The 20,565-nt window shown below is 41.6% G+C and overlaps 3 protein-coding genes and 1 long non-coding RNA gene across 4 annotated transcripts; 3 read left to right on the top strand and 1 right to left on the bottom strand.

Moving 5' to 3' along the window:
- Window positions 1–6,664: 6,664 nt before the first annotated feature.
- On the top strand, window positions 6,665–8,666 carry LOC149099489 (uncharacterized). The gene is made up of 2 exons (XM_089276848.1): window positions 6,665–8,214; window positions 8,578–8,666. The coding sequence occupies exons 1-2, from the start codon at window positions 6,726–6,728 to the stop codon at window positions 8,664–8,666; spliced, it is 1,578 nt and encodes a 525-aa protein (XP_089132974.1). The 5' UTR covers window positions 6,665–6,725.
- On the top strand, window positions 8,209–11,425 carry LOC149099490 (uncharacterized). Its single transcript, XM_089277192.1, has 5 exons — window positions 8,209–9,102; window positions 9,224–9,348; window positions 9,594–9,940; window positions 10,418–10,770; window positions 11,038–11,425. The coding sequence occupies exons 1-5, from the start codon at window positions 9,000–9,002 to the stop codon at window positions 11,367–11,369; spliced, it is 1,260 nt and encodes a 419-aa protein (XP_089133318.1). The 5' UTR covers window positions 8,209–8,999; the 3' UTR covers window positions 11,370–11,425.
- LOC149099491 (uncharacterized) lies at window positions 11,301–12,994 on the bottom strand. The gene is made up of 2 exons (XR_016203551.1): window positions 12,294–12,994; window positions 11,301–11,970 (listed from the first exon to the last, which is right to left on the bottom strand). It is a non-coding gene; the product is annotated as an uncharacterized LOC149099491 (long non-coding RNA).
- A 1,514-nt stretch (window positions 12,995–14,508) lies between these two features.
- On the top strand, window positions 14,509–19,581 carry LOC149099492 (uncharacterized). Its single transcript, XM_089276849.1, has 2 exons — window positions 14,509–14,623; window positions 15,065–19,581. Exons 1-2 carry the CDS (start codon window positions 14,509–14,511, stop codon window positions 19,579–19,581), a joined length of 4,632 nt encoding a protein of 1,543 aa, XP_089132975.1.
- The last annotated feature ends 984 nt before the right edge of the window (window positions 19,582–20,565 follow it).

Genomic DNA, 20,565 nt, shown 5'->3' on the forward strand with positions numbered 1-20,565 from the left:
GCACTATATACATCCCTATACAGCACCATACACCCCTATGCAGCACTATACATTACTATACACCACTATACACTATACACCGCTATACAATACTATACACCCCTATACAGCACTAGACACCCCTATAAAGCACTATACACCGCTATACAGCGCTATACACTCCTATACAGCTTTATACACCCCTGTACAGCACTGTACACCCTTTAGGTCACTATACACCCCTATTCAGCACTATACACCCCTCTATAGCACTATACACCCTATACAGCGCTAGACACCCTTATACAGCACTATACACCCCTGTACAGCGCTATACATCTCTATACGGCACGATACACCACTATAAAGCACTATACATTCCTTTACAGTACTATACACCCTTATACAGTACTATACATCCCTATACAGCACTATACACCCCTGTACAACACTATACACTCCTAAACAGCACCATACACCCCTATACAGCAATGTACGCCCCTATACAGCACTATACACTCCTGTACAGCACTATACATCCCTATACGGCAATATACACCCCTATAGAGCACTATACACCGCTATAGATCGCTATACACTCCTATACAGCACTATACACCCCTGTACAGCCATATACACCCCTAAACAGCACTATACACCCCTATACAGCATTATACACTCCTATACAGTACTATACACCCCTGTATAGCACTATTCATCCCTATACGGCAATATACACCCCTACATAGCACTCTACATTCCTTTACAGTACTATACACCCCTATACAGTACTAAACACCCCTATACAGCACTATACACCCCTATACGGCACTATACACCTCTATACAGCACTATACACCCCTATATAGCACTACACATCCCTATACAGCACTATACACCCTTCTACAGCACTATACACCCCTATACAGCACTATACACCCCTCTAAAACACTCTACAGCCCTAAACAGCACTATACACCCCTCCAAAACATTCTACAGCCCTAAACAGCACTATACACCCCTGTACAGTACTCTACATCCCTATACAGCACTATACATCCCTATACAACACTATACCCCCCTATACAGCACTTTACATCCCTATACAGCTTAAATACTCCTATACAACCTGATACGGACACTGTACAACACTATACATCTCTAAAACACATATACAGCCCTATACCTTCCCAAACACCTTTATACAACCCTATATAGCACTGTAGATTACTATACAGCCTTATGCAGGACCTCTTGTGCAAACAAAAAAACCCATCTTTAACGCGAACGACTGCTACGCAGGCTGAATAAAGTGGCTTTAGGTTTACAGGACTTTTTAATATTCATTGTTTGGGTTTTACAATTATTAATTAACAACTTCTGCATTGTCCTTACCACGACCAGTACTTATGAATAGAATACACCTGGGCCGTAGCTCAGGTTAAGGGATGGGGTTATTCGAATAGGACCAATGATGGCTAATATATTAGGCTTGAATCCCCATTTCAATCTATTTTTAAATAATAAACTATAATTGTCAAGGTAAAATTTGTTTTCTAGATGTTTTGATGTTAGGGAATAGAGCAATAGCGATCACCTTGTTCAACCTTCTCAGCTAATAGTTTTCTTAACCTTTCACAGATATCAAGTAAAATATCTTCCGTTTGTTGAGTTGACAGTCGATAGTTGATTTTTATTTAAGAAAAATTACATCCATCCGACAGTATGGCCGGTCGTTTCGCCATTTTTCAAATGCAAATACATAGTAGACCGTGTATATATAATTAAATTCCATGTTGCCGTGCATCTGTTCGGTATTAGTATAAATCTGCTAGCGTTCTATTACGAATGCCGTGAGCTTATTGGCTACGCTACTCACTATCTATTCTGTGGTAGAAAGTAAGTAGAGTAGCAGTATTCGCTTGTTAACAAAATGACAGCCGCTTCTTGGCTTTTTTGAAGTGTCTGTGAAGGGGATTTAGGTAAAGTTTTGAACGACTAGTAGATATATATGTATATGTATATGTATATGTATATGTATATGTATATGTATATGTATATGTATATGTATATGTATATGTATATGTATATGTATATGTATATGTATATGTATATGTGTATGTGTATGTGTATGTGTATGTGTATGTGTATGTGTATGTATATGTATATGTATATGTATATGTATATGTGTATGTATATGTATATATACGAAAACAATTATATTATTCGCTCTCAATTTATATGCGTGATAGTTGACGGGCTGTGCCTTCGTCAATTATCACGCGTTATAGTTCACCACTAAATTTTCTCCGATTCTTATCGGTTTAAGTTGATCACGTGACGCGATAGTGGTCATCCGCGGAGAGACACTATCAGCCCATAGTGCCCGTCGGAGGAAAATGCCCGGATGGATAATACTCGTCCGTGAAAAATTTTCTGTAAACAAGCGAGCTTATGAATGCTGTATAGTGGTGTACAGTGCTGTGAAGGGGTGTATAGTGCTGTAGAAGGGTGTATAGTTCTGTATAGGGGTTTATAGTGCTGTATAGGGGTGTATAGTGCTGTGTAGGGGTGTGTAGTGCTGTATAGGGGTGTATAGTGGTGTATATGGTTGTATAGTGCTATATAGGGGTGTATAGTACTGTATAGCAGTGTATAGTACTGTATGAGGATGTATAGTGCTGTTTAGGGGTGTATTGGTCGGATAATGTACTTTGTGCTGATACATGAAGTTGACCCTCACAAGATGTTATTAAGATTTCTCCCTAATTTGGCGCCAAATATGATGGTATACGTATTACGTCAGACCCCACATTGACTGATCCATTTCAATCTTGACTTGTCCACCTCACTGTTGTATTTTTTGCGGTTCGATGCGCAAACAAGGCTGTTTCGTTTCGTGCCACGCTAAATCACTTTTAATTTCGTTCAATCATTTCTAATTACACTGGACCATTCCTTCTATGACTGAACAGCTCAACATTAAGTTAAGCTATTTGCTGTTTGCACGAATGACTTGACCTCGTACTGCAGTATTTGCCCGGACTATTTGTGTCTGCATTAAATCAGTTGGCACTACACTAAACCATTGGTCGGTGAGTTGAACCATTTCTTGGTTAATTAAATGATTTGTCGATTACTTCGACCGTCCCACCATTAATTACACCATTTTGAAACAGAACACTTGACCGTTTGTTGTCAGACCTGATCATTCTACGTATCGTAGTCAGATGGATTCTTATTTAAATAAACTGATTCTTATTAGTTTGTTCCATTTTGATATCGGTGACTGAACCATTTCTAAATTGTCTAAATTATTTACTGTTTCAGTAGACCATCTAACACAAGAACACCTAACTATTTGTATTTAGACAGTATCATTTGTCAATCGTTTATTCCATTTCGCAAACCATCACTAAACCATTTATGTTTGGTCTGTGCCGTTTAATAATCTTGTATTTTTGGTGGCGACGGCCGCCCATAGTATGATCCACGCACATGTCGGGGGCTCTCGCGTGGATGTTGTCACGTTGCGTGATCAAATGGTGAGAGTGGCGAGATTGTCTTGCAGATTTTTCACAGCGATGGGAGGGAATAAGGAAGGGAATTAGATCCAGGGCTCTTATATGTAGCTTTATGCTCTAATCAAATGGATGTCAATGAATAATAACATGTGCTCGCGTTAGTTGAACGCGTAAGCTCTTGCGTTTGTTCTGTAAAGAAAAGTTATGAAAGAAAACTCTTTACTCTGGTATCGAGTTAATTTGAAAGTTTCCCAAACAATGCTTAATCATAAACAAATCTGTTTTTGATAGTTTCTTATTGCTTCTGTTTGTTTGGCGAGTTTGCAAAAGTTCTTTTAAGGGAAAGTCTGACGCGTACATAACTAGCTCATTTGCATAGTGCAGCGCCTGCACCTTCAAATCCGAGTCGGTGTTTTGAATTGTCAACAAATCTTGACAAAGATTTCTTTCGTTGTCTTTTGCGCTGAGATGCTGCAACAATCTTCACCAACGCCAAAAGGCTACTAACATCATGTGTATTTCTCTAACATAGTGAAATTTTACACTGCGAAAATAAAATAAACAAGGAGTTTTCATAACTCAACCAACAAAATCGAAATCTTTATTCGAGTACCGTTGCTATTCGAGTTGATTAAAGAAAGCTGATTATTTCTGCTGTATTCACATATTTTCAGCCAAGCTTTTAATATGTTCTCAAACATTTATCAACCTTAAACATATTTAAAAACTAGAGATGTTATATGAGTTCGATGTACGTTTTCACACGAAAGTGGGGAAGTCCAATTTGTCATGTTTTACTGATTGTACAAAACACGCATCGGCGGGCGCTCTTATTCATCGACAACAGACAATTTATTGGATTTTTACACAAACAAAACTGAGCAGCATCTACAGATATAAACTTTATTGTCACTTATTGGGCCTTGATAAAGCATCAAGCGTTGCTTACAATTTAGGCAAAACTCAAACTTGTAATTACTTTGTTGTACTTACTTTTAATTACTTTGTTTTACTTTTCGGTCGAGAGAGACTGGCGAAATCCTCGCAAGCGTGTGGCAAGAGGAGGGAAACTTTGAAGTCCTGAAACGGTGCTATATCCAGATATATCCAACTGTTTTTTTGTTGTGTTATGGAAAAGCTGTTAATCTTCCTTCAACATATGTCAGAATATGTGAAACTTAGAGTGGAGTAATGTGGAGCTCTTGCAAAAGAAGCAGCGGAACACAACTTGGTCAGCGATATAAAGCGGGACATAACTAAATTCGGCACTGTCTTACTTGACTCAAACTGGAGTAGCTTACGACGGAAATACTAAAGCAAAATTCCAACGGACATGAACGTATTGATTTGTGGGCCAAAAGCATCAAACATTTCGGAAATTTCGGACGCCATTTCCTCGCGCTGTATCCGCAAAAATCCACGCAGCATGTATGTGCGTGTGCCGCACATGATGGCGCAATTTGTTCTAAAAATAGAAAAATTGTCCCATATCATGGGGACAGCCCCAATACTAGAAATGGCGCGCGCTTACGGTGTCTGTCCCCGATTATGGCTCCTGCCGAAATATAGTACACCTTCAAAAAATCATCCTACGTTGTATCGGTTTTTCCTTTTGTATTCTTCCTGTTACTAAAGCTGTTCAAGCGGCGCGACTCTCACGTGACGCAGGGCCTGTACAGATGACGAGGGCCTTGGGCAAACGCCCGCGTATTCCCCGGGGGGAGGGGAACCGCTGGAATTTACTGATCTATAAGCACAGAAGAGGTCGGTAGACCAATTTCGATATATTAAAATACAGCCTAAAACAATAGACCACAGTACGAGGCTCCGGGGAATAACTACAGAGTTTGCGCGGTTTATTACCCGAGGCCTCGTGCTGAGGTCTATTGTTTTAGGCTGCGTTTTAATATATCGAAATTGTTCTTTTGGTCTTGTCAGAGATCAAGCAACGCGGCATAGTTTGGTAAGAATTCTTGATCGTGGATCATCAGAGATCAGGGGAAAAAATTCTATAAAATGTTTGAGCAAGCAACCTGAACGATGATCCTGCTGGTATACGTTGGGTCAATAGTGATCTAATCGGCTTTACATATAAAATGAAAAATGTAAAAGAAGAAACTAGTGGCCTGGAAGGGACATCGACTTTTTTTTTGTCCGCGATTGTTTTTTTTTTTTATCCGCGACTCTTTTGTGTGTGTGACATTTTATTATAGTTGGTAGTGGATTGCTCTGTGATAACTTGAAGACGGCATTTCAGTAGCCAAGTTTCTCAGGGTCATCTTGATGCTTATTTTGTTTCCATTGTAGTGTCACTGTGCTTTCCCAGACTATCGCGAAGGGTTTGAAACCCTGACCCTATTTAAGGTGGTCTTATACCTAAAATTTTTTTTTTTGCAAAACAACTCTGTGGAACAGTTTTGGTATCACGTTAAAGGACTTTGCACTCCGACTTAAAAAATGAGCTTTTCCAGCTCACGTGCCACAATAGTTAATGAATAACTAGCTCCTTAGTGTCAAAAAGTGGTGTTCATTATAAACACGATAACGTAATAATGAATGGTTCGAGAAGTATGGAATTAAGTTCATCCTGTCCATAAGCAAGTTGTCCAGGAGACAAACCTCAGAAAACTGTGTTTTGAGGGGGTTTTTCTCTTGAAATGTTGAAAAAGTATATTATGTTAGAGACAGTTTGCCTTACCGTGCCCCTCTGTACCCCGCTTGGGCGGGTCACGTGATTTTTGCCACCATGTGCTCTTGGCAGTTTGATGTGCGTTGTTTGTGTGTAGGCGGAAAGTTTGCTTTTACCTTCGCCTTTTACTTTCTCGATGTTGACATCTTGATTAGGCCTGAAGATGCCCAAAAATATGTAAGTGGTCGCTCATTTGTATTGTTTTTTTTGTAATTCAATATTTGTTCGAGTCGCAAGCTTTACATTTGTAACTTTTAGCTGTACCGAACCGACGGAAGGACGAGTAACAGAATAAACATCTTCAGTGTACAATTTGTTTGTGGATTTCTTCAACACCGAACGTACAGATATTTGTCGGAAACTCTGGATTGAAGTCCTCGATTGTTGTCACGCAAAAGGTCGCTGGTTGAAGTTCGTATTCTTGTGTGCTGCATCGGATTACATTTTGCATGTTTGGAGTTTGAAAACCGAGTCTGTCATCGACGTTTGTGGTCTGGCTGTTTGTCGTGCTTGGTTTGAGTTCTGCTAGCGAAATGTACCGTGGAATAGGCGAACGAAGGAGCCTGTCTGAGGAGAATCTTTGTGTCAGTGCTCGGCCTCGAAGGGGCAATGTAACTTTGGATTTACATGCTGTCAATTTGGAGAAAATGGCGGTCTTGAGAAAACGTGGCGGCTACGCGTCAAATCTGACAAGGAAGCGGGATGAGTTAAAATCTTTGTTGGACAGTGGAGCGAGTGTTGATCGCGTCCAGAAAAGGTTGGAGCAGGTGAGAACAGCTCTTAAGGATTTATTTGACTTTAATGTTAAATTAATTCGGTGGCTAGAAAAGGCTGGTATGCCAGAAGAGGTTCCCAGTGTCCAATTGTACTATGTCGAGGCTGAAAACAATTGTAGTGAAGTGTTGAAATTAGCAGACCACCGCGTGAGTGTGTCATGTGCGTTAAATCTCTCAAATGGTCGGTTAGAAGACGAACTTAACCCAGACGATAGTATCAGTCAGACAACTAGGAGTACAAAGAAGTCCTCTTCAACAACCGCGTCCAGTGCGCGGTTGAAGGCCGCGGCTAGAAAGGCGGCATTGATGGCGCGTGCACAGGTCCTGAAAGATGGTTTGGAGCTCAAACAAAAACAGTTACAATTGCAATATGACCAAGAGCAGTTGAACTTAAGAGTTAAGATTTCAGAGGTTGAAGCTGAGGAGAGAGTTTATCAGATGTTTGAGGAGAGAGATGGGTTGAGTGATCGCATCAGTGCTATAAGAAAATCAGTTGAGAAGTCGCCTTTAAATCCAAACGCAGCAGATTGGCCAACGTGTATGTCAGGCAATTTGAAGAACGCAGTGTCTGATACACAAACTCGAGGAGCCAGTGTTGAAGTAAAGAAGAAGATGACTGGTGAGCAAGTTAAATATGCTAATATTGAAGGGAATGGTCAGGACCCCCTTGCACAAGGCAAAGAACAGCATGTCGGTCCAAATTCCACAGTCTGTGATGAGCCACGCCTCCTTCAGATGATTAACATTATGCAGTTGCCGAAGGCTGAGCTTATGACTTTCAATGGGGACCCATTAGAGTTCTGGATGTTCATGCGTAGTTTTGATAATAGCATTGGAAGTGCTGCTATAGATGATAGCGCAAAGTTGAACAGGCTTTTTCAGTATTGTAAAGGAGAAGCCCTCAAAGTCATCAAGTGCTGTGCCGTCATGAGTCCTTCAGCGGGATATGCGAAAGCAAGAGCGCTGCTGAAAGAGAGGTTTGGAGATGACTACAAAATCTCTGAAATGTGGGTTAAGAAAGTCACCGAGGGACCTATTGTCAGACATGGTGAAGGGCACTGCCTTCAGGAACTGGCGGATGATCTTAGAAGTTGTAAGGAGACTTTAGAAGCCATCAGCAAACTTGAAGAAATTGACACTCGCAGGAGTATGGTCAAGATTGTTGAAAGACTGCCACAGTCGCTTCAGAGTCGATGGAGGAAATTACTTGTTAAGACCTTGGAAGCAACAGGCAGATACGATGAGTGTACCACGTGGCCATTTCAAATTTTGATGTTGTTATTCAAAATGTATTCTGAAATTCGCCTGAATTCACTTTTGCCTTCTGTTATAATCTTGCCTCGATTCCGTGTTGACTTTCTGTCTTTTGCATTCTGCAATTATCTTGCCTCGATTCCATATTTATGTTCTGTCTTTTGCATTCTGCGATTATCTTGCCTCGATTCCGTGTTGGCTTTCTGTCTTTTGCCTTCTGTAATTATCTTGCCTCGATTCCATGCTTATTTTCTGGGTTTTGGATCAGTGTACCAGGTGGCCATTGCAATATATTCTATGTCCAAATTGGCCGGTTATATGCTGAAATTCTAATTTATTAATTGTTATTTTGTAGTCATGAAGTTCGATATTTTTGCCCGTATTTTGAGTTTCTTCGGATCGTCTTGCCTATCAAGCAATGATGTTATTACATCATTATCGTGATTGCTTCGTCTTCTTATCTTACTGTTATCTTTTTCTGTTATTTCTTATTCCGTACTAGTGACTCCCTTAGGTAAAGTCCCGTGATTTTATTTATTCGTTTTTTTTTTCTTTATATTGTACTTGTAATTGGTGGGTGAATAGATTGTTACTACTCGACGGTGGTTTGTTTTCGGTCCTCTTCATCTTGATTTCGTATTTTTCATTCCTCATTTTGCAAGTATGTTGCCTCGATCCCAGTGCAAAGTGGGGACGAGGTTGCTCGAGAGGAGACTGAACCTGAGATCACGTGCTCATAAATAGGGCGGGCATTTTTGAAAAGAAAATTGGCCCAAAATGAATCTAGACGAAATCGTTGAAGAGGAGTTCATACGAGACCTCGTTAAAAGGAAGTTATCCTACCAAGCTATAAGTGAAAGACTTCAAGCACTCTATCCTGGTAGGTTTAGCGTGTTTAGCTGGAGTTTTTAACGCCGGTTTATTCAGGTCTTGATTTATCAGTTTGAACCAATTAAACGTGTAATGTTATGTTTATGTCAGCTCTTTGTTTTGATTGATAGAAGCACGGGGACTTAGTTCAAGAAGTATCAGAAGATACTGTAAGAAGAGAAACATAAATGTTTCAGCTTTACGCTGGGTTTCAGAGGAATGTCTGGAGGAAATGGTCATAAGAAACATCGAACAGGTACCCGTATATTTACGTACTTATTCGGTTTACTATGCTTTAACCCAACAACAAAGATTAACACGGACCTCACGTGATTTGCGCTACGAATTTGTCTTACTTCTTCCCCGTACATTAGCTATGTTATCCCTCATCCCCTCCCCATCTTCCCTCCCCACTCACACCCCTCATGCCCTTAACTTGCTTTAGCCCTCACCCCCTACCCTTCACAACTTATCCCAAATAGTGTGTATTTCGATCCACAGTATGGACATACATATGGGCGACGCATGATGCAGGGCACCCTTCGATATCAGCTGGAACAAGGTTCACGCGGTCGTGAAATCAGTCAGCGGCGAATATCAAGTATGCTGAGAATAGTTGCTCCCAGCGCCCACAACGAAAGGGCACATGACCTACTAGATAGAACAAATCCAGTTCCATACTATGCACCATATTTTGGCTATAAGTTGCATATGGACCAAAATGAGAAGTTAGCCCAAGAGTTTGGGGTCACCCACGTCCATGCTCTGGATGGCTGTAGTAGGATGGTCCTTGGATTTATTACAATACCTAAAAAGAACCCTGTGCTTATCTACCAATATCTATTTCGGTAGGTGCTCCTTTTAGACCTTCTTCAGATCAAAACATGTCCTAAAGATTAACTTATCAGATCTGAATTATTTTCACCAACAATTTTATGATCCAATCTCTCAAAAACTAAAAACAATTCAAAATTATAGCTCTCCCTATCATTGGATTATACCCTCCCCTTCTGCATCTGGAAGATATACATGTATGAATTTTACATCTCTTTGTATAAATCCAAAAATAATTATGAGGTATCCAAAAAGTAAACCCAACATTAAAAAGACTTCTTCATGATCAGGTAGTCTTGCAGTACTTCATAAGTGACTGGGCCTGGGTTATAATTTATTGGAGAGATCTTTCATTTTCTTTCAAAGCTTTTTAAAAGCTCATGCTGAATTGGTTGGTAACTCAACTGGGGGTGATATTGTTTCGCATGATTTCAAACCTTTTCCTTTTAACAATCCTCCTTGCTGACTAGTTTTCATTTTATCTAATACAGGTCTCTTCTGCTTCAGTTTGGGTTATTTGATCAGGTGCGTGTTGATCATGGCACAGAGTTCTGTCTCTGCATCTTTGTACAGGAGCTACTCAAGAATAGACGTCATGATAACAGCAGGGCCCCTTGGAGGCAAACAACATCCACCAAGAATTACAGGGCAGAGAGGTTTTGGCCAGAGGAAAATTCCAGAGTAAACTATCCGCTTAAAAAGGCACTCTGCATTATAAAAGAGCAAGAGATCTTCAACATGGAAGATCCTATGGTTAGTTTTGCTGTATCCTGGCTGACCATAAATGTCAGCAAAGTGGGATCTGAAAACTTTGTTAATTCTTGGAACCATCACCGAATTCCAGGTGAGTGGTGGTATTTCATGTCAGAAAGTCATGCACTTTGAACTTCACTGAAACCACAAGTAACCATAACAATACAGCATTGTTATCTACAGAAGTATTTGGCTCAAAATGTGTTTCAAACAAATAAGCAGCTAGAGTGAAAGGGTACATTATAGCCACATTACGCGTTGTGGCTCGAGCATCAATGTGGAATGTAGCAATTCATTGGTATATTCTGAATGTATTTAATGGCTTACACACTAGAAAACATTTCCTTCTCATTTACAGGACCCAAAGGATGTATACCCATTGAGAAAATGAGAGGGACAAATCAGGCTGTGCCATTGGAACCACATTTGATTCCTACAACTCCAGAGGCTGTACGAATGTATGAAGAACGAGGCGGAAGGCTGAATACTGACCCCAGCATTGGTTATGATCCAATCGCATGCTATGATCACCTTCAAGAGTCAAGGGAGCATTTATTTCTTTCTCGAAACTCCTCTTTTGCAAGCATATTTTGTGATGTTGTTCATGACAGGATTGACACATTTGTTACTGCAATTAAAAGTTTTATTGAAATAACAGAATTCCTTGCCCAAACAGAGGCCACTTCATAACTGGAGAACTAAAACATTAACTACAAGTTGAACTGCAATCAAAAAGAAAATATAAACTTTTTTCCATAAAGTAAGAGTAACTGATAATTAGTAATTTCAGTCAATGCCTGGCACACACAAGTTAATCAACAAAGGCATTAAAACTCCAAATGTTGTTCCAGGCTTATCTTCATATCCTAATGAAATATCAACAAACTATTATAAGCTATCAGTAACAGATGTATAGAAATAAAAGAATTTCATTGTCCACATCTTCCTCATCCTGCACATCAATCTTTGCTTCCCGTAAGGCTGAAGTAACAGAAAAGTCAGGAATCCCTAAGATTCCAGCTAGTCCACTGACTTTCAGTGGCTTCCTCAGTTGTGGATCAGGCAGGCTGACCCTGCACAGAGGGCAATCCTTTATTTTGGATGCACATAAAAAACAGCCTATTAGCTGGCCACAGCCAGTCACACAAAAATACATTACTGCAGCACTGGTTTGTTGGCAGATGACACAGGTAAACACCTGCTTAAGCTTTTTAACTTCCTTGTTTGATTCTATATTATCTTTAATTTCAAGGAACATACTCTTTATCTCAGACATGTCTCCTGTTTGAGCCTATGGAGGTTAAAAAGAATAAAAAAATGCATCTTAGAGAATTAGTTTGGATTTTTAATATTTTTGCACTGAATTTTAGAAATTATATTAGGCTTCAAATAGAAATAAAACGATTTCAGAAGCTGCCATTTTAATCACATTTCTCTCAATTTTTCTTAATTGTATTTCTAATTCATGTGCTCAAGAGTTGGAGATGTGGTCGTGTGACCTAAAGAAATCCTGAAAAGTATGTTTGATTTTTTTTTTTACTTATGACTATTTTTATTAAACTCAGAATATTATAAAGATACACCTACGTGTATGATTCCTTGAAGAATACTTACAGAGTTCTGTGAGAAGAAATGATGTTGTTCTTCAGGAAGTGTTCCCTGCCTTGCTTCATCTTCCTCCCCCTCATCAAGAGTGTAAAGACCAGTGTTAAGAGCTTGCCAGACTCCTGGTTTCCACTTTTTGAATGTATGCTGTGATATCACACGAAATGTTCGCTGAGATGTCCAAAACTGTTCTTCTGCATAGGTGAGAAAAACTTTTCAGAGTATGCAACTTTTTGCACCAAAATTAAAATAGCTATTGACAAATAAACACGGTCACACCAATTCTTTATGTAAATAGTTAGCAATGCAGCTTGATAAGGTTATGGCAAGGAACCAATGCACATTTTCAGTAGTTGGCAGTGACATGTGGCCTGCAGAACACCTACGTATGATGATGATATACGCATGATTTTTTGAGCAATAAAGAGCAGTACTAGCAGACCTGGGTGAAAGGGGATACTACTATTACTACACCACCACCACCAACAACACCATCACCACCAAAGACAGGGAGAGAAGCACCAAAAAATAATGTCAAGAAGCAGGAATCATGGGTCGAGGGAGTGAGTTCAAACTGCCCTGTCATTTCTTTTCCTGTCATTAGAGAGCCATAGAGAAAAACTCAAGCCACAGCATTGCCCCAAACACTGACAGCTTTTTCTCACTTTGTTAAATAGTGAAATACAGTTTTAGTTTAAATTAGTTCCTGTCCGTGAAAGGAAACTTTATTGTTCTACCTACAATACCCTGGTTCACTGGCAAGAACAAAACCAAAACTCCCTTCAGTGTCATTGCACCACAAGATAAGTCCATTGTGACTGTAAGGGTGCAAATGAAACAAAACTGAAGAACTTACTTCTTGTCTAAGAGGAATCCATGATAGGTTGCCCCCTTGCATCCACCACTACCTGTCTTACCACCTCTCCTTGATCCCGCAGCTCTTGTTCCACAGCACTACAGATGATTGGTACAGACAACTGACCAAACTTCTCAGAGACTTCACTCAAATTGATTGAAATTGGGAAGACTGTCACCATTTGGCCCTCATCATCAACAGATGAAAAAGTGAAGTCCTTCACAAGGCTCGCTGTTTTCTTTTTCTTGTTCTTGATAAAAGCAAGACCCGGTGCTGGTCTTTTCCCAAAGCCAGCACCCATCCCTGATGGTCCTGCAGGAACAAATTTACTTCCGCTTGGGGTTGGTTTGCCAGGGAATGAGGGAGTGCTGTAGCTAGCAATAACAAAAGACAACAGTCAGACATATGTAATATACACAACTTTATTTCAACTCAGATTTAAGAGTAGCACATGAACATTATATCGTCGAGGAAATAAATGAATAAATAAATGAATGAAATACACAAAAGTACATTGATGATGTCTGTGAATTATGTGAATAAGTAAACTAAGAAACAACACTGGATGATATTATATCAGAAATTAGAGATAAATAAATATTACTCTTTAAAAAAAAGATAAACATGTAGCTGTTAGCTGTCCTTGATTGAGCAGTTAACATGTTCTACAATTTCGGAGCAGAAAATTTAAAGGAATGTTTTTCATAAAATGTCAAACGCCCGTACTTGATTACCTAGCGCATAAAGGTCGAGAAGAAAGCTCGAGAGGAAGGGATAATGAACGATACGGAAACAAAATTACTTAATACGTACCGAAAGCCAAAGGTAGAGGGCGCAAATTCTTCCTCGTCTTGATATTCTTCAGCACTAAATGCGATGACAGTGGCATTCGTTATCCCGGGTGGTAATAAGAACTTCCCATTTGACGAAGGCCATATATTCTCAATTTTGCCATTTCTACTCACTTTTAAGTGTAAACCGTTCTCGTGGACATTAAGAAATCGAGCTATCGTTGATTTGTAAAGGCTTGACGCCGTTAAACCGACTGTTTTTCCTTTGAAATCCAGCGAGACAAGATCCGCCATGCTGTTTAACCCGCCTTTTTAGTCACGTGACATTTTCCCGCCAAAAGAGTATGCGAGGTTGAAAAAATAACCAAGCTGGGTATGGAATTGAGGCAACAGAAGGCAGAATACGAACAACGGAATTGAATTCTTAATTAGGTAAATAAAATAGACATGGAATTGAGGTAACATAATTACAGAAAACAGAATACCAAAAACGGAATTAGGTAAACAAATTAGACCTGGAATCGAGGCAACAAAATTACAGAAGTCCAGAATAGTCTACCAAAACGGAAAATTAGACATGGAATCGAGGCAACATAATTACAGAAGGCGGAATATGGAAAACGGAATGGACATGGAATCAGGGCAACATAATTACAGAAGGCAGAATACGAATAACGGAATACTGCCGTTAGGTACACAAATTAGACATGAATGGAGTTGAGGCAACACAATTACACAGTGCAAACTTCACGGATGGTACAAAAGCAATGAAATCTAAACAATATTGTTTTTAGAAATCAGAAATGGCCAAATGTAACGATTGTGCAATATGAAATCGAAGAAGGAAACGTATACTAAAAATGAAGGCGTCAAATATCCGCATGGCATCATATAACTGAAGGAACTTAATTGCAAAAATAGAAAAAAAAAAAGGAAATCTGTGATGGCCATTACCGAATAAAGACAACAGTCTGCCCATCGCAACAAAGTGATAACAACTTTAAGAATGTCAATAAATATAATAAGAAATTAAAAGGGATAAATAAGGACGAAATATTTAAATCGATAAATGGCCATGTGTGACACTTATTGATACCCCTCAATTGTCAAGTTGACACATTTTGTCTCGGAAGCTGCTCGGGAGGCCACTGATCCTGTGTTCGGAGTCTCGGAAAGCAAGTCTAAGGATTCCAGTAGAAGAAGCCCGCGAAGGCCAGGAAGAACCATAGGATCTAGTTTCAGAGTGCAAGGCCATGAGGACCAGCAAAGCCCGGAAGGTCAGGGAAACATCAATGATCCCAAGTTTAAGAACGCTAAGACTACAAGGCATGTTTGTCGGCTGTGTAAGGGGGATCATGTCTTGAGTGTTTGTTCCCGGTTTAAAGCTATGTCGCCTGGGGAAAGACTAAGTTTTGTTTGCGGTAAGAAACTATGCTTCTGTTGTTTTGATGGTAGACACATTGTGAAGCAGTGCAGAGCGGGCGTTATATGTGGTGTAGAAGGATGTACTATGAAGCACTCTAAACTGTTGCACCAATCCTTTGGACGATCTGGAAAGGAGGACCCTGGCGAACAGCAGGCAAAGCCTAATCCTGGAACTAGTAGTCAACGAGTTGAAAGCCACACCCATGCATGCAACTCACCAAAACAAGGGGAGATCAAGTTAGCGCTGCCCATTGTTCCTGTGAAGGTGAGAGCCAAGGGTCAAACGGTTTATTATTACACACATGCCTTGCTCGATTCAGGGAGTACCAAGACCTTTTGCTCCGAGGCCTTGATTGAGAAACTTGGGGTGAAAGGCCAACAGGCGAATCTTTCCCTAACTACTGTCAACAGTAGAGAAAACGCCAATGTGGAAGTGGTGGCTCTAGAAGTAGCAGCGGCTAAGAGTGGGATGGGGAAAACCAGTGTTATCCAGCTGCCAAAGGTGTACGCCCTGCCCAATCTACCTACCTTGGAGAGTTGTATAGCTTCAGCTAGCGACGCCATTAAGTGGCCTCATCTCAGAGATCTTCGTCTCCCTCGAGTTGACAGGTCGGGCGTTTCTATTTTGATAGGCCAAGACGTTCCTGAAGCTCTTTGGCCCCTAGAGCTGCGAAAGGGGGAAGAAGGACAACCTTATGCCACCAGAACTCGCTTGGGGTGGTCCCTTAATGGTCCCTTGGAATCTGAACGCCTGATTGAAGAGTCCGCCCTTTGCAATCTTGCTCGTGCCGATGAGAGTCTGGATGCGCAGGTGGAGCAGTTTTGGAAGATTGAAACAAGTGAAGCATTGGCAAACAGTTTGCCACAGTTTTCAGTCGAAGACAAGAGAGCTGTTGAGATATGGGAACAGTCGGTGGAGGTAGTTGAGGGACATTATCAGATGGATATCCCCTTTAAGTCCAAGCTCCCTAATTTGCCTGATAATCGAAGTGTTGCTGAAAAGAGGCTTCAGTCGTTGGCGCGTCGGTTCCGAAAAGACCCCGAGTTACACGCCAAGTACAAGGGCGGAATTCAAGAACTTCTTGACAAGGGTTATGCAGAGAAAGTGCTTGACGAGGAAATAGGTGTGATGCCTGGACAGACTTGGTACCTTCCCCACCACAATGTTGTCAATGAAAACAAACCCGAGAAGTTGCGAATTGTATTTGACTGTGCAGTGACCTTTGGTGGTACGTCGCTGAACAAAGAAGTTTTGCAAGGCCCTGACTTTACAAACAATCTCGTAGGGGTCTTAGTACGTTTCAGGGAAGAACAAGTGGCTGTAATGGGAGATATCGAAGGAATGTTTCATCAGGTTCGGGTGTCTCCCAAGCACCGTAATGCCTTGCGTTTCCTGTGGTGGAAGAATGGTGAGATTGGTGGTGAGGTAGAAGTCTACAGGATGTGTGTGCATCTGTTTGGAGGACTGTGGAGTCCGAGTTGCGCTAGTTTTGCCCTGAGGCGCGTGGCGGATGATCACAGAATGGATTTCCCTGAAGAGACAATCCAAGCTGTGCTGAAGAACTTTTATGCTGATGATTGCCTGAAGTCTGTTGGTACTACTGAGGAGGCCATCAACATCGTGTTTAGCTTATGCAAGTTGCTTGCGCTTGTGGGCTTTCGACTGACAAAGTGGATCAGTAATGACCGAAGAGTACTGGAGGCTATTCCTGTAGAAGAGAGAGCGAAGGGAGTCAAGAACCTCGATCTTGACCGCAGTTCTCTGCCTGTTGAGAGGGCCTTAGGGATTCACTGGAACACTGACACTGATCAATTTGGCATTCAGATCAAGAGTAAGCAGAGAGAGTTCACCCGTAGAGGGCTTCTGAGTATAGTTAGTTCTGTTTACGACCCTTTGGGACTGGTGTGCCCGTTTGTTCTTCGTGCTAAGGTGATCTTCCAAGACGAGTGTAAGTCCGGCAAGGAATGGGACGATCCACTGAGCCCAGAGAATCAGGTGCGGTGGAATAAGTGGTTGGAGGAGCTCCCACTATTGAATCAGTTCCAGGTTGAGCGTTGTTTGGTGCCTGCCAGTTTCGGAAAGCCGTTGAAATGTGAACTACATCATTTCTGTGATGCTTCTATGTCAGCCTACGGTTCTGTTTCGTATCTCCGCGGAGTGAACGCAGAGGGAAGAATTTACTGCTCCCTGTTGTTGGGGAAGTCCAGATTGGCCCCGATTAGGCAGATAACCATACCAAGGCTTGAACTGTCTGCTGCCGTGATTGCCGTGAGAATGGATCGAATGCTATCCCGTGAACTCTCTTTGGAGATTCAAGACTCCGTATTCTGGACTGACAGTATGATTGTTCTTCAATATATCTACAGTTGCAGTAAGAGGTTCCAAACTTTTGTGGCGAACCGGTCGTCTGTCATTCATGATGGTTCACTGCCGAGACAGTGGAGGAAGGTTGGCACAAAGGAAAACCCCACTGATGATGCCTCCAGAGGTTTGAACGGGTTTGATATGATTTCTAGTGATCGTTGGAAGCGAGGTCCAGAATTCCTTTGGCAAGATGAGACTGCCTGGCCCACCAATCCAGCTGTGCCAGAAATTGCTTGTGAAGATGAGGAAGTAAAGAATCAAGTCAAGTGTTGCGTTTCAAATGTGCGGTATGATGCTGGGGATAGGGGGAAACACGGCATGCCCATAGCGGATAAAGAAAAAGAATTGGAAGACCCCATGATCCGTTTTATAGAGAGTTACTCTTGCTGGCATCGTCTGAAAAGGTGTGTGGCTTGGTTACTTCGTTGCAAGGATTGGCTGAGAGCGAAGACGAGAAGTAAGGAAAGGCCACCTTCAGTAGTCACTGATCCTCTGGACCCACCAGAGCTGCAAGCTGCAGAAACAGCTATCGTTAAGTCTGTTCAGCACAAGCACTTCAAAGGAGAAGTGGGGGTTCTTAAATCAAGAAAGCCTGTTGTGAAGAAGAGCCCGATCTATATTCTAGAACCGTTTCTGGACAAAGAAGGGATACTCCGAGTAGGAGGCCGTCTGAAAAATGCACCCCTGCCCGAGAAAGCTCAGCATCCCATTATTTTGCCAAAGAATCATCACGTATCAAGGCTTGTTGCGAGACGAGCTCATGAGTTTCAGAGCGGGCATTCTGGTAAGGAGTACGTACTCTCCCTCATCAGGCAGAAATTTTGGATCGTAGGGGCCAGACCACTGGTGAAGCGGGTCCTGAGGGAATGTGTACTGTGTAAGAGGCTCAAAGGAAAGCCAGGAGTTCAGCAGATGGCAGATCTACCTGCCGAAAGAGTCACGCCAGACAACCCTCCGTTTTCCTATGTTGGTGTGGACTGTTTTGGCCCTTTTGTGGTGAAGAGGGGCCGGAGTCAACTGAAACGTTACGGCTGCTTATTCACATGCCTAACTATGCGAGCTATACACATAGAAAAACTCGACAGTCTTGAAGCTGATTCATTCATCAATGCTTTAGTGAGATTTTGCGCCAGGAGAGGCGTACCAGAGAAGATTAGGTCGGACAACGGCACTAATTTCGTTGGAGGGGAAAAGGAATTGCGTGAGGCAATGCGGAGCTGGAAAGAAGATAGCAAGGCGAAAGCTCATTTTCTGCAGAAGGAGATCAAGTGGGAGTTCAATCCCCCGGCAGCTTCCCATATGGGTGGGATATGGGAGAGACAGATCAGAACGGTCAGAAAAGTGCTGAATGTCATCCTCAGGGAACAGATCGTAGATGATGAACGCTTGTCCACCCTATTCTGCGAGGTGGAGTCGATCGTGAATGGAAGACCGTTGACAGTTCTATCTGATGACCCGAATGATGAAACTCCCCTGACACCAAATCATTTGCTACTTCTTCGTGGAGGACCTCATCTGCTTCCCGGCCGGTTTGACCAGAGTGACATCTATGGAAGGCGTTGGAGACATGTTCAGTTCCTCTCTGACCAGTTTTGGAAGCGCTGGGTCCGTGAGTATTTACCCACTTTGCAGTTGCGTCACAAGTGGTTGCGGCCAAAGAGAAATTTGCAGGATGGAGATGTGGTCTTGATCAGGGATGGGAACACCCCCCGGAAGAATTGGCCTTTGGGACGAATAATTCAGACTTTCCCCGGAAAGGACGGATTAGTCAGAGCGGCCCGAGTGAAGACCAGCTGGTCGATCCTGACCAGGCCTGTAACTAAGTTGTGCCTTTTGGAGTCTACAGGTGGCGAGGTGTGAACCTGTGTGCGTTATGCGATACACTATATACCGGACTTGTCTTAAGCAGGAGTACTTACTAGAAAACTGGACTGTCGATCGTTAAAACACTGAACTGTAGAGTTCTCGGTAAACGCTCGGTGCTTACCTTTTCGCGTTTAAGGGGCCGGGATGTTAGAGACAGTTTGCCTTACCGTGCCTCTCTGTACCCCCCTTGGGCGGGTCACGTGGTTTTTGCCACCATCTGCTCTTAGCAGTTTGATGTGCGTTTGTGTGTAGGCGGAAAGTTTGCTTTTACCTTCGCCTTTTACTTTCTCGATGTTGACATCTTGATTAGGCCTGAAGATGCCCAAAAATATGTAAGTGGTCGCTCATTTGTATTGTTTTTTTTGTAATTCAATATTTGTTCGAGTCGCAAGCTTTACATTTGTAACTTTCAGCTGTACCGAACCGACGGAAGGACGAGTAACAGAATAAACATCTTCAGTGTACAATTTGTTTATGGATTTCTTCAACATATTAATATTAACTAATATTAACTATATTAACTAAATAACAGGAAAAAATTTCATAAATTGCAAATTTTGGAGGTTTAAGACCTACATAATTGTGTCCTTCATTAATGTTGAAAATTTGACAACATTCGGTTAAAACCCAGTGGAGATATCGTGTGCGAGATATTGATGATTCGTCTATTTGGTCATTTTGAGAAATAATGCTTTAAAGTTTTACTTCGGTCTCCGAGAGCCCAAATTAGCCCTGTGAACTAGGGGGGGAGGTTAGGGGCAGGGGGAGGGGTATATTTAAAGGTTTTACATAAATGTTTCATTGAACACCCGAATACACACCAGTCATAGAAATGTTAACCAAGTATAAGGAGCGTATAAGAATAATGTTCAGGACCATGATGCAAAATTCTCATAACTACGCATCTTTAAAGCGTTTGTGTAAAGTGTCATTAGAATGTACTGAATTGAATCCATTTTGTGAGTACTTTTAGACTGT

The sequence above is a fragment of the Orbicella faveolata genome, unplaced genomic scaffold, assembly GCF_042242905.1.
Source record: "Orbicella faveolata isolate gen_17 unplaced genomic scaffold, um_ofav_v1 contig_46, whole genome shotgun sequence".
Taxonomy (NCBI): domain Eukaryota; kingdom Metazoa; phylum Cnidaria; class Anthozoa; order Scleractinia; family Merulinidae; genus Orbicella; species Orbicella faveolata.

What these genes read in the sequence shown, in the direction of transcription:
- LOC149099489 (XM_089276848.1), top strand. Translation starts at nt 6,726, where the DNA reads ATGTACCGTGGAATAGGCGAACGAAGGAGCCTGTCTGAGGAGAATCTT. An exon ending in AACAGGCAGATACGATGAGT is followed by an intron (nt 8,215 to 8,577) that starts GTACCACGTGGC and finishes GTTATTTTGTAG; the next exon opens with TCATGAAGTTCGATATTTTT.
- LOC149099490 (XM_089277192.1), top strand. Translation starts at nt 9,000, where the DNA reads ATGAATCTAGACGAAATCGTTGAAGAGGAGTTCATACGAGACCTCGTT. An exon ending in ACTTCAAGCACTCTATCCTG is followed by an intron (nt 9,103 to 9,223) that starts GTAGGTTTAGCG and finishes TTTGATTGATAG; the next exon opens with AAGCACGGGGACTTAGTTCA. An exon ending in TCATAAGAAACATCGAACAG is followed by an intron (nt 9,349 to 9,593) that starts GTACCCGTATAT and finishes TTCGATCCACAG; the next exon opens with TATGGACATACATATGGGCG.
- LOC149099492 (XM_089276849.1), top strand. Translation starts at nt 14,509, where the DNA reads ATGGAATCGAGGCAACATAATTACAGAAGGCGGAATATGGAAAACGGA. An exon ending in TAACGGAATACTGCCGTTAG is followed by an intron (nt 14,624 to 15,064) that starts GTACACAAATTA and finishes TTGTCTCGGAAG; the next exon opens with CTGCTCGGGAGGCCACTGAT.